This window comes from Bactrocera neohumeralis, chromosome 5, assembly GCF_024586455.1.
Source record: "Bactrocera neohumeralis isolate Rockhampton chromosome 5, APGP_CSIRO_Bneo_wtdbg2-racon-allhic-juicebox.fasta_v2, whole genome shotgun sequence".
NCBI classification, from domain to species: domain Eukaryota; kingdom Metazoa; phylum Arthropoda; class Insecta; order Diptera; family Tephritidae; genus Bactrocera; species Bactrocera neohumeralis.
The window spans coordinates 57,226,363-57,239,634 of record NC_065922.1 but is presented as its reverse complement, the minus strand read 5'-3'; the positions used below and the strand labels follow the sequence as shown (position 1 = coordinate 57,239,634).

The 13,272-nt window shown below is 34.3% G+C and overlaps 1 protein-coding gene across 2 annotated transcripts in view; it reads left to right on the top strand.

The window, feature by feature from the left end:
- LOC126758803 (uncharacterized) overlaps positions 1-13,272 on the top strand; it is a 76,830-nt gene extending 63,558 nt beyond the window's left edge. For both annotated transcript variants that reach the window (XM_050473188.1, XM_050473187.1), the window contains exons 2-5: positions 9,116-9,366; positions 12,585-12,695; positions 12,765-12,917; positions 12,977-13,272. In XM_050473188.1, coding sequence (XP_050329145.1) covers positions 9,142-9,366; positions 12,585-12,695; positions 12,765-12,917; positions 12,977-13,093 — 606 coding nt within the window. In that variant the 5' untranslated portion in view covers positions 9,116-9,141 and the 3' untranslated portion in view covers positions 13,094-13,272. The remainder of the gene's footprint in view (positions 1-9,115; positions 9,367-12,584; positions 12,696-12,764; positions 12,918-12,976) is intronic.

The window sequence follows — 13,272 nt, the reverse complement described above, 5'->3', positions numbered from 1 at the left end:
GAAATCAAGGTGGAATATAAACAAGAAAAGTTTTTATATTGAAGTCGAATAGGTGGCCAACTAAGTCGTTATAACTAGTTACATCGGGATCATTACAGATATGTGCATATATATGAACATATTTGCATACGTAATGTTTGTTTAAACCTATACCCAAGAGGTGAATTAAGAAGAAGGAAAACGTGGATAATGTAGATTTATCGTGTATGAAATCAATGAGATTCGTGGGGAATTAGATGACTCAAAAATAGGATTATATGTAGTAACTTATAACGTAAGAAGCATATAAAGTAACCAACTTATAGGTTACTTTTTATGTTTGTCACAAAACTGGTACTAAACTCAAGTCACGTATGCACTTTTAGGTACTCGACCACTATGACTCTCATTCCGTTCCCACGACAGTCGGGCTTAACGTGAACGGATCCGGATTTTTACCCTGCTAAGGATTAACTTGAAAAAATACTTGAAAAAATTATTTTACTGCTTTAACCTTATTTTAATACATTGCTCATGTATTATTTTCACAAATACTCATGAAATCTCTAACCCAAAAAATTGTGTTTTAGTTATTTTCCACTCCGCTGAAAAATCTCTGCTTTTCTCTGGCTGCTGGCGGCAGTGATTCTCATGTCTAAATGTAATAGTTATGCAAGAATGCTCGCGAACTCACTGTTATGTTCGTATATTGCATATTAGTTGCTTCGCAAATTTTCAATTCTCAATTGATTTATTTATTATAAAACTAATTACGGTATATTTGCAAAATATTTGCATACAATTGCACACATGTGTTCTAATTATGCCAGCTATTGTATTCGTATGTTGTAATTACCAAAGTCGATTCCCAATTCGGTGCCAACCAGAAGCTGGATGTCAAAGTTAACTGTGCATAAATGAAAATTATAACAACAAAATACGCAAAAGTAATAATAAATAAATAATTATTTAATGCGAAAATGCTGGTTTAACAGCAGCCCACAAACACAGGCTGTTGAAGTTGCAAATAGCAGATATGTGAAAAGTAAGCATAGCGAAAGTCCCATAGACGTATGCGCTCGAAAATAAAAATGGCTTATTTTTGGGAGCAAATGATATGTCTCAAGTAAACCGCATTTATATAGTAGACCATATCGTATGAGCAACAGAGAATTTGCTCTACTTATATAGTACACCATGCCGTATGAGCAACAGAGAAATTATAAGGCTTTGTAGGAATGCTCAGATCATTTGATGTATAACTTTAACTGCATATAACTATGAAAGGTATTTTTTTTTATTAAAAAGAGCATCCCAACTTCTAGACCAGAATTTTTTTTTATAAGGATATAACTTTTTCAAAATTCTAGGTAAACTTGCTTAATGCAAAATATGCTTTAGACACAGATTAAATTGAAAATAAAGTGCTGTTTTACGTTGGATTAGGAATTTTCAGCAAAAAATGAAACCACGGCCCGTCTGCACAAAAAAAAAATCAACTTGAAAAATAATGGATACCCTAAACTCAATATACGTACGTACGTATTTATTGATAATTCGCAGCTCCACTTCTAATTTACATTGGCTATGAACCAAAGCCTGCTGCAGCTTCATTTTCGAATTTAGTTTGAAAAAACTTCAGATATAAACACGTAGAAATTAGTATACAATGTGTGCAACACATGTTTGTATTTGTGGCAACATATTTTCATGACCACTGACATTTCGCAATTCATATGCATGCGGGTGTGTAGATATGTATGGGAGCGCGATTGCAATTTAATTAAATGTATAAATTTCACAGTTATTGCAACAATAAAATGTTTTTGTGCCACTATTTACGCGAATATTGTTGCATATCTGTGGGCGCAAGCCAAAAGCGTAAAAGCTCTAAAATGCCAACACATATATACATAAGTATGTAGATTCTAACTTTACCCAACAAACACAAACTAGCCAAACTGCGATCCGATCTTTAGCGAAGCATGTTTTGAGAGAATAAGATTCTCTTCCGCCGCCAGTTCAGTGGGATGTCTGAAGGGTCCTAAGTACAAAAGCCTTGACCTCCCAAACGCGGAATAGTCAAGAAAGAAGTTTTTTCCATCCCATCTTTTTCCATACAGCTTCTGAAATTGGCGTTTGGTCAGATTCCCAACCTTAGCGTATAGACGCTAATATGGCAATGGCCTGTTAAAAGTCCCACAACTAAGAGCAGGCTAGCTTTACTGAGGGCAAAGAGATCACTAGATCTCCTGCGATCAATTGCCGAGCTTCGCAAAGTACAGCTATCTAGTAGTAGAATACAAGAGGATAGAGAAGCGTTTAGGCGTTATTGCTTAAAGGACATATATGATATATTCCCTCACTAATGTTGTGCAGGGGGTTATCACATCTACACATAAGTGCAACAAAAACATATTTCGAAATCCTTTGCAGCACATTGGCTACTCCGTATTTTCACTTTTTGCTGTTTCGTCGCTTAGTACATGAAAATACATTTAGAAATTTGCTGGTTTATTAATTATATTTGAATGCGCGCACAATTAGAATATGGCTAGCTGTTTGATAATTCGTTTAATGTTGCCTTTCATTCATTAATTTTAATAAATTGTTTCGAATTTCTAAATAAAATTGTGTAATTTTAAATTATAAATAAGCTTGTAAACATGTGTATTCACTTCTATTTGAATAGTGGCTGGTGACCATTCACCGGTTTATTAAATGGGCCTACATTAAATTCGGTGAGTTCCTAGTTTCATACACTTTTAATTGAGTCTATTTGCAAATGCTTTTTCTCTTTTATTATATTTCCGTTAGCCATGTTTTCGCAGCTAATTCACTACTTTGGTTAGTTTAGTCATTTATCAGTTAATATACCATATTTATTTGTTAGAGTTTAGTTAGTCGAATTTGTTTGTTGATTAAGTAAATATTTGAGGTACTTAAAGTGTTGTGGGCTTCCTGTGGGCAATTTATATATTTTTGAAATATAATACATAAATAAAACATTCGAAATTATTTATCTTAGTTTCTGAGCAAACTAGAAAAAATTAGTCGAAAAACTTACTCGTCTTTGTAATGATAAACCTCACCTATGAGGGGCCGCTAGTCAACCTTAAGCGGCATTGAGTAAACTAAATTCTCTTGCTTTTTGAATAAAATGTAACAACTTTTCACCTTTTTCTATAAACTATTAGAAACATGAATTAACGATATCTGTGGTCCACATTTGCGGTATAGTTACCACGTGGTGACCGGTTAGTATTTCCATCATGGTCCTACAGTCTCTTCTTTCGAGTGCCAATAGGAATTTTGTCTTCTTCCGATCCATGATCATGCTTCTGTCGAAATCGTTGTAAAGACAATGCATGGGTTTCCCAATGTTGATAACGTTTTCGGATGTTAGCCGTACAGCATTCTTGGCTATCTCGTCCACTATCTCAACGCTTTCGATGTCTTTGGGGCCTGGCATCCAGTAGAAGTGAAGTTGCTTGCTTCTCGCAATACTTTTCAGTGACACTTCTGGCTGATATGCGAACGAGGTTATTGCCTTCATTGCTGCTTAGCTGTCTAGATGTCGATGTTGACTCTAGAATTGCCTGCAGGTGCATTGGAGGCCAGTTCCGCGACTTTTGCGATAGCAAAGACCTCAGCTTGAAAGATACTGCAGTGGTCCGGCAACTTAAAAGGTTGCCTTATGCCTAACTCTGGACAGTATAGTCCTGCCATATTTTTCTTTTGTTTTCCTTGAACCTTTTTTGCCCAGTTGAAAAGTGGGATCATGTAGTCGGTGTTTGCCCAACCGCCACTACCTACCAAGCTATACCCAAAAGTTCGATATGTAAATTCTTCAGCAGTAAGTAGTCGTCCCGCCGATTTTGCTGCCGGGTTTCAGCGTAGAGGTCTGTAGGTGCTAGGTTTAGTACCAGTTCAAAACCCGCCGTTGAAGTTGTTCTTAAAGCTTACGTTATGCACATCGCAGCGAACCTTTCAACCCTTTCCATTGGCATCAGGAAGGTGGATTCCCGTACGCCTGTCTACCATACTTCTGCGCCGTAAAGCATAATTGATCTTACAGTAGCTGTATAGCACCAGTGCATGAGAGATGGAGAGAAACTGCAGGTTGTTCCACGCTTCTGCCTACACGCATATAAAACATTGCTGGCCTTCCTTAATTTTCTTCCTTTACTGTCCAAGACTACCGCAAGGTGTCCGCAAGGTGAAACCTCCGTGGAGATCATAATACCCCTAATAGTCTGTAGACCTACCCATTATTAAGATGGCAATGCCGTCCTCATATGCCACTATCTTATGGGCCTTGCCTTTCAAGTACATTCTAGAACTATTATTGTATAACAGGATCGACACCAGTTGACTGGATACTGTTCAGTATAGATTCCGTATAGACGTTATTTAATGATCCTGAAATATCCAGGAATGCTCCAAGAGCGCAATGATGATAAAATCGTAGATTTATGAATATGACGTCAAATTTGTCCAACAATCTAACGAATGGCACTCCAAAAATGAACCAAAATCAGAAATAAAAAACAAAACTCGCTGAAGGCTTTGAAGACCATCCTAGGCGAGATTTATAACAACTGTATAGAAAATTGGATTAAGCATCGGTATGCTTGTATTGGCTTAATAGGACTTTATTTCGAGGGCGATGAAAAAGTTTTGTTTTAAGATATGTGAGAATGTTGTTTGGTTTTTGTCACTATATTTGAAATAATTTTTTTGCCGTTCGAACTTAACTCAACTTTGCTGTCATCGAAAGTTTTAGGAAATTTCACAATGTATTGGAAAAATCTGATACGGAAAATCTGGATAAATTTTCTCTGTTAAAAGAAACGGTTAGTCAAATTTAAAAAAAAAAAAGGTTCGTTGTCAGTTTGGGACCTTTTTAGTGTGACCTTTATTGTTTTATCCTTTGGTTCTTAAACAGCGCCAAAGATTTAAATTAATTAATGACTACAATTACTTGTCATCATAACTACTTTTACGGTAACTAAAACAAAGTGGGTCAATTCATTTTCAATTTCAGGTTTCAATTTATCAAACGTTTTATTTAATAATAATCGCTTGAATAAGTTTGTGAATGAAAATAAACAAATGAATATACATAAATATGTGTATGTATATATACACAATATATATTTATGTATATTTTATGTAGACATTAAATATTATCCATCGCTCTTGCCTACACTACATACAAACTCAATTAAATTAAAATTTATTTTAGAAACAAACACAGAAAAATTAATATAAAATGACTTGCCAGTGGCCATAAAAGAAGCCATATGTTTGCATGCGGATATAAATAGAGAGTGGAATATTAAATAAAGCAAAAGTTTGTACAAATTGTCAAAACTACAAAAGCGTTTGTAATGCATTTTATTAAATGAAGTTAGAGGCGATTTGCGAAAATTAATTTAAAAAATGCCTCTAGACTATTATTGCGAAAACATATATTCATAATAATGAGGCTGTGGCGAGTGGATGAAAAGGCAGATGTGGCAACTTAGAAGCGATTGTATGCAAATGTGACAGGCATCCAGTCTAGCTAGCAGCTATGCATAATAAAAGGAGTGAGAAGTAAATATTAAAATAGTTTGTGAAAAAGACAAAAAACGTGCGGGGGCAAAGCTAAAAACGGGATATTTGTTGGCGACCAGGAATAGCGGCAACAGCTGTAGTTATACGGCAACAGATTGAATTTAGTGTAGTGACAAAAAAGTGGTAAAGCGTGGGTGATGCTTTTCTTTGACAAAACGTGTTATTACTTTTCAACATTTTTTTCGGGTTTTCATCTGCCAAGCAACGAAATTGCTTAAATTATCATACATTGCGTTGCTTGCCTTAAAGCCAGCTCCATGCAATTACCGTGAATATATGAAAGTAACACATAACTGTAGGCGGAATGTTGTTGAGCCTCTAACTATTTTCAAGCTAAGTAACCCAAAAATGCTTCGAAAATTTAGTGTTCTTGTGCATCTTTTGGAGTATATGTTATTAATTTGAAACTTAAGCAACAGTGCTTAAGTTCTAACAGATTTATATTGAAATATCTCGATAGACATACCTCTGTTCAACCCAGCAAAGTGACTGCAATTGATATTAACCGCCTGAATAAATTCGTTGCAAGATCAATATGCTTCGTCAATCTATGAGGTGATGCATTTTAAGAAGCTTTTGAATAAAACAATGCTCAAACATCTGTCCAAGTGATTTTGGATCAAGCCAATACCTAATCTAACCTAATTGAGGAATATTTTAGGTATACTGCTTTTAATTTATACTTCGTGTGTTTTTCTGTAAGTTAATAGTACTGTTAGTGATATCTATGCTAAATTTCACGTTAAAATATTCATTAGTATTTAAGATAGGCGTCGTTTTGTGAGGCTTTAAAAGTGATTTCTTCGATTTTTACTATGTCTGAATCTATTGAACAAAGAAGTGCCATAATGCACCATTTCATACTGCATTCGTTAGGTGTGATCATTTCGCCACATTTTCAACTAATATCGTCCCGCAACCACTGCATTCGCCTGATTTACGTTCGTGTAACTTCTAGCTATTCAGCACATTTACATGACCACTCCGAGGGCACCGTTTTGACTCAATTGAGGATATAATAGCTGAATCGGTGAAGGCTTTGATGGCCATCACGACGGAGGATTTTTCTAAGTGCTATGATGACTGGAAAATTTCTTGGCATAAGTGGATTGCAGCGGTAGGGGATTACTTTGATGGAGATGAAATGGACAAAATTCACCTTTCAATTTAATCACTTCAATTGATTCACAGTAGTACCTATAAATGTTTTGAATAGGAATGGCACTTTATGCATCGTGTTTAAGCAGTTACAACCCAATGATATAAATTTACTGGTATACGATGTCTGAAGTATTAAGGGGTTATATGGGGTTCCTTGGGTAAAAATCAGCCTTTGATCAACAATTTTTTTTCATATAAAAAATTAAATATTTTGTTCGAGTTTTTTATTGTTTCAAACATACATCATTCAGAAAGAAATTCTGAAATTTTTGAAAAAAATCTTTGAAACTGGGCCATTATGACGCCATTTCCGGTGAACCCTAGAAAGAGAGATGCGCTCGCGTTGGCAAGATAACTCCTTACAGGATCATCTAAAGTAAAAAAATAAACTGAAAATTGTATATTTGCTAGACATTTTTGCAAAAAAATGAAAATTTTCCTACACTTTTTTTCATTCAAATTGTTGTAATCGAAAAAAAGTCCTTCGTCTGAGCCTCTAAGAATTGTATCTCAAGGACCTGTGTTAAACTTCAAGAATATCGTTTCAGCAGTTCCCCATAAATCTTGCCAACCGACTTCGAAAACACAGTTTCGAAAAAAACGCGTTTAAAGACGGCGCACTTAGCCTCGCTAGCCTGGAGTGCACAAGTTCTCCGAAATTATTACTCAGATCAACTTGAAAATTTGGGATAAAATGCTAGAGTTGTAGAATTTAATAAGGCAATAAAAATATCGATTTTTCGAAACCCGTAGGCCCATGTTACCCGTTAAGGAAAACCTACTTGAAAGTTTAAAAAAATTAATAAAAACATGTTTGTATTGCTTACATAATTTTTTATTCATTTAATATGGTGCTTCCAGTATCCTCAGACATACTCTTTATGCTAGCTTTAAAAAATTTCTATGAGTTTTGCATATAATTTTTCTTGCCTGGATAGAAACTTAACATTTGCTTGCTTTTAAACGCTTTAAAGACATTACAAACACATTATCACATTTTATACTGTCACGTGACCTTTTAAGGTTTCATGTATGTATGCATTTATGTAATTTTCAATTCAACCCACACTAAAAATTATAAGATTAAAATAAATTTAATTCTAAATAAAATCCGTTCAATTAATTTCGTTTTATTAATAGAATAATAATAATTGATTTCTTACACACACACACACACACACACACACACAACTAAAACGAATAGTTTGTGGTTGTAGCGCTTAATTACGCTTAATTACGTTCGGTACATCAAATTTCATGCTCACTTCTCAAATTCATTTGTGATTTGTAATTCATTTTTAATTCAATTAGCACAATAAGAGATGCGTATTTCAATTAGTTTTGTAATTGGTTAAATAGGAGTACGTGATTGTTTGACTGTTTACATGTATGGGTAATGATTAATTATGCATTCAGTTTGCTATGATGCTCAATAGTTTTCGCATTCCAGGCAATGCAGAATCCATGGCAAACAGAGCAATCAGCTGCTAATTTAACAGCACTACGTATTCATATATACATACACGCACACATGCATACATCCAGAACAACAACGTGTCCAAAACGATTTTCGCCGATTCACTGGCGAATCGCTGCAACTATGAAAGGCGAAAACTTAATACCTCTGCATAGCGATTGTTGTTGTTGTGTGGCAGAAACTACCACTACCCCTTTCTCCAGCTTCTCACCCGTTCGAATGAATGAATATGTTAGTGCGTACGTGAATTGGATGAAAACATACACATTTTTTATGTCTGTTCACGTTAGTAGCTGGTTACCGTTTGCTGGTCATTGCATGTTGCATGGTTTATTCCGCTTATTGTTGTTACATGATCAAGGGGTATAATGCCAACAGCAAAGTCATTCGATGATAGTCAATTACATGAATATAAATCTGCTGTTGTCTCTGTTAGCTCGCGTGTCCTTCTCACGTACATCATGTATGTATGTATGTACGTACTACTTATGTATGCATGTCAAATGCCAAAATAATGAGCTGCTCATGAAGGCACATAACGCTCGCAAATAGCTTAGATTATCGGAAAAACGTGGAGCAACAATGACACTGACAAACATAAACTGACTTTTACACATTGTTACGGTGTCATAATGTGATCCGCACCACGAACACACGCCACTACAGCAACGCTGCATTGCTCTTTTTGCTAATGGTCCAATCTTTGTTTTTCCATAATTCTGTTTCACATCGAGCTATTATGAAAAGTGCTTTATGATTTGATTGATTAAATTATTATTTTATTATCACCTACTAAGGTTGTTATTTATTTCTATTTGATCTTAACGTAATTAATTAATATAAATGATTAAAATATTTGTTAATGACTCATTGCAGTTTTTGGTTGTAATCACTAAGAAGCGATGGCATCTCACAAATTATTTTTGGTGTGCTTAGTCTTGTCTGCAGTAGTGACAGGTTATACGCAGTTGCCGGATGAAGTGGATATAGAAACAGATGCATATGGTATAACACATGAAATAGTTAAGACAATAGCGCCGGAAGATATTCCAAAATCGCGTACAAAACGTGGCATATTTTGGGACTTTTTTCAGAAAATGGTGACGACGAAAAATTTACTTGTTGATGTAAGTATTACAATAATATAATTAACTAAAAAATTGTTGCAAATGAAAATTATTTAGAAATTTTATTTTCGTACAAATATTACACATATACACATCACTTTTCATAAGTTTACAGACGATAGAAGAACGATATACCATTCATATTGAAATATAGTTTGAGGTTTGCTTATACAATGGTTATATATTGGTTATATCTAACAGCGGAAGATAAAAATGTTATGCTACATATAAGTATGTAATATGATGTAGTGAATCTTGAGCAATAAAAAACTCAAAATCGATTTCTTCGATAATAAGTTGTTTTGCATTTTGGTGGTCGATATACATGATATACATACACTTCATATAATTAAAATTATTGTATACTGAACCATAATCTAGCTACTAAAAATCAATAAATATCTAAACAATGCACGGTGGTTCTTACGACAAAAATAAAAAAGTCTATGTTTATATATTGGGCTTGTAGCTAAATAAATAGTTGCCTATGCCATCAAAGTTATGTATTTTGAGTTTGTTTTGATTATTTCTAACGGAACTTCTTCAGTGAAGGCAACAAATGTACGGCCTTGCACAGAAGTAAATAGTTGATAAAAATAAAAGCGAAAGCAACGGGTACATTCAACTGCAAAAATTTAATTTAAAAAAGTGTGCAAATAAAAATACTGAAAATGGAAATTAAAGTAAATGGTAATAGTATTATTTTTCAGTAATTACAAGTTTTTAAATTGTGCTGTTGTTTTTAGAATAACAAATTTTAATGAAGTGTCTTTTTGATTCAGTTTTGTTGTTCTTTGTTAAATGTATTTGGAGATTTAGTAACTTTGTCAACCGAATGCAATGACCGGATTAGTGTGTAAATGTTGATACAAGTATATAGTTTAAAATAATATTAAGTTCATGTGCAGGGATTTGCAGGTTTCTAAATAAAGTTCATTAAACTAACCTAACTTTTTTTTTTTTTTTTTTTTTTTTTTTTTTTTTTTTTTGCGTGTTATTGCATTGGTTTTTGCAAGTAATGTCAATAAACAAATGTAGAATTAGTTGTTGTTGTCTCACTCTCTCTCTCTGAGATTTTTATTTTTTAAATTTCTTATCGTAGGAACGTCTCATCAATGCATATTTTCTCGCTCCTATATTTTTGAAATTTGGTGCTCCAAAAATGGATCAAATACGACGAAAGGTCAGGAAGTTTTTGAAGAAGTTTTTGAAGATATAGTCAGAAAAACAGGTTTTGAAGGTGACGAACACCCGTTTGATGATATACTGAAATGTGTAAAATATTTATGCAGACGCATTGGGGTGATGTGGAAACAAAACCATCGCGTAAAGTCAGACGTGTTAAGAAACTACTCGGATTGGCTCTCTTACAAAGAGGTTGTTACCTTAAGTCTCGAAACTCTATCTTTGCCATCTGAAAAAGAAGAAGTAAAAGCGAGTAAACGTGGTCGCCCAACTGCTGATTTCTCTGCATGCTCCAAACGGACTAAGCAACGTCGAATAGCAAAATTGGCAGAAATTGATAAGTCCGAAAATTGTCATGCAAAAAGAAAAGCGCATTATTAAAAACTACAATAGAATTGTTTGAAGACTAATTACGTAAAGGAATTTTTTATTTTTTTTTTGCTCAGGTATTTTAACGTTAGAATTATATATGTAGAATATGAAAAGTGGGCGTTATACAATTGCGATTTTTTCAGAATATCGTACTTGCATGAACAGAAATATGCTGTGTATATTGCAAGTCAGTATCTGTATTCTAACTATTTTTGTCGCTATCCTCCATACAAATGGAACCACTGTGCAATGGTGACGTAGAAAGAAAATCAAGTATACAGGAAAGTAGTTCCATATTCCATTCGAATTGTTTTTTTATTTAAAAAGTTGCTCGATTAGTTTTAATAAATACATATTAGTTCTAATGTTTTTATTCTATTGTTGAAATTTTCACGTTTTCTGAAACGTAATATGAATTGTTAGACAATAAATCGATCCATTTTTTTTTAAGTAAGTGAATCGCCCCGAAGTTGCCAGCTTTGGCTAATAAGAGAGAATTGTGTTCAATTAGAACGACGCCGGTCCACGCGCATCGGAAAGGATTAGCAAGAAGACCTGGGACCTGGCATCAAGTGATTACTACTTATTTTCGCTGATGGTGTATGATTTTGCTTTTGAAACATTCACCTAAAAACAAACTTGTGATAATATTTGTATACTGTGCCAGTTTTTCGCCAATAAAGACGAGAGCTGCTATGAGAATGGCAACACTGAAAGTCGCTTCAGAAGTTTTTGAACTAAATATTGTTTATTTCATCAAAATAGGATAGTTATAAATACAAACTTCAATTAAATACAAAAACAATGGATTTCTTTTTACAAGACCGAGCGCATTCCTAGATAATATAAAATATATGTAAGTTTTTTATATACTATATGTATTGTGAAGTTCTCAAGGAGGATGAAGCCATGTGTAGAAGTTGAACACCATTCACTTGGGAGTGGCCAGCAACGATTCTTTTACATTTGGCTCAAGCAGCTCACAGCTACCCAGAGGAAGCCTAAGAGCATCCGTTTGAAGGCGAGCTAAAGTAAGAAAGTGAACCATTTTTCCGCCCAGGCTTGTGTGTTGGGTTTGGGACTCGCCACGTAAAAAACGCCCCGAAAGAAAGTGAACCATTAAGGATTATGATTTAGGGGTATGCACCTGGAATGTCCGGTCCGGCCTAATGTCATATAAGGGAGCACAAATTCGGTGTGGAATTCGTGGTGGGATATAGACTTCAAAAGCAGTACCAAAATCTCCGTCAGGATTGAATCTCCATAACAATAAATAAATAAGTTATATAATATATAATTTCATGAAGTTCCCTGTTCTTAAATTACATAAATACCAAAGGATCAGCTTTGCCGATCTTAGCCTTTCTTTATTAACTGAAGTAACATTACAATTATGACTATATATTTACTTAGTCTGCACGTCTATCTCTCTGTATATATATGAACATGTCTTTCAGCTGTTTCTTCTCCAATACATACTACTATACTAACTGAACAATCGAAATAATATTATATAATATTATTATTAATAATATTTCTTATATGACAATTTTTTAATTTATGAATGATGTTACAGCTTCGGTGCAACCGAAGTTAAAGCTTTTTCGTTTTTGATACGCTTCATTCTTAATACCGTCATGACATTATTTCTTTAATTACAGCAATATGTTGACACAAGAGACACACTTAGCGACGTTTACAATTTATTGAATGAAGGATTCAGCGATCCAGCGCCGCCAAAAGCGACAATAAGGCCACACACGAGTACAATGGTAATGGAAATTAAATGATTTATTATAATCACCGTAAACTTTAATTATTATCAATAATTTCAATGCTAGAAAATAAGCGATGAAGATCAGTCTGGCAGCGCGGAAATGTCCACCACAACCGAAGCTTACCGAGTGTCACGCTATGAATTGGGACGCATTTTAGGGCGCAACTTCCGTGGTTTGCAGCGTTTGACCAAAATCGAGTTCCAGGATGCATTTAATGTAAGAAAAATTTTTTTTTTACTGAAAATCACTAAATTGTTGATTTCTTTTCTACATAGCAATCGCACTACAACATACAGGAATACAAAGATGAAGCACGCAAACAATTCGCAAATAGTGTTGGTGTGGAGAAGGTGAATAAAATTAAAGGCTTGAAAGCGGCTATCGCTGGCTGAGGTGAAGTTTACCAGGTGCGTTTGTACATACCTTATGCCGAAGAGGAAGCTGTAAATAAGTATGCATTTAAGTCTCAGAAGCTGCTGTATGCTCAAATACATAAATACTTTATGTATTTATAATTTTTTAGAATATTCTGCTAAATATTAAAAAATATCATAATTTTAAATCAATAATA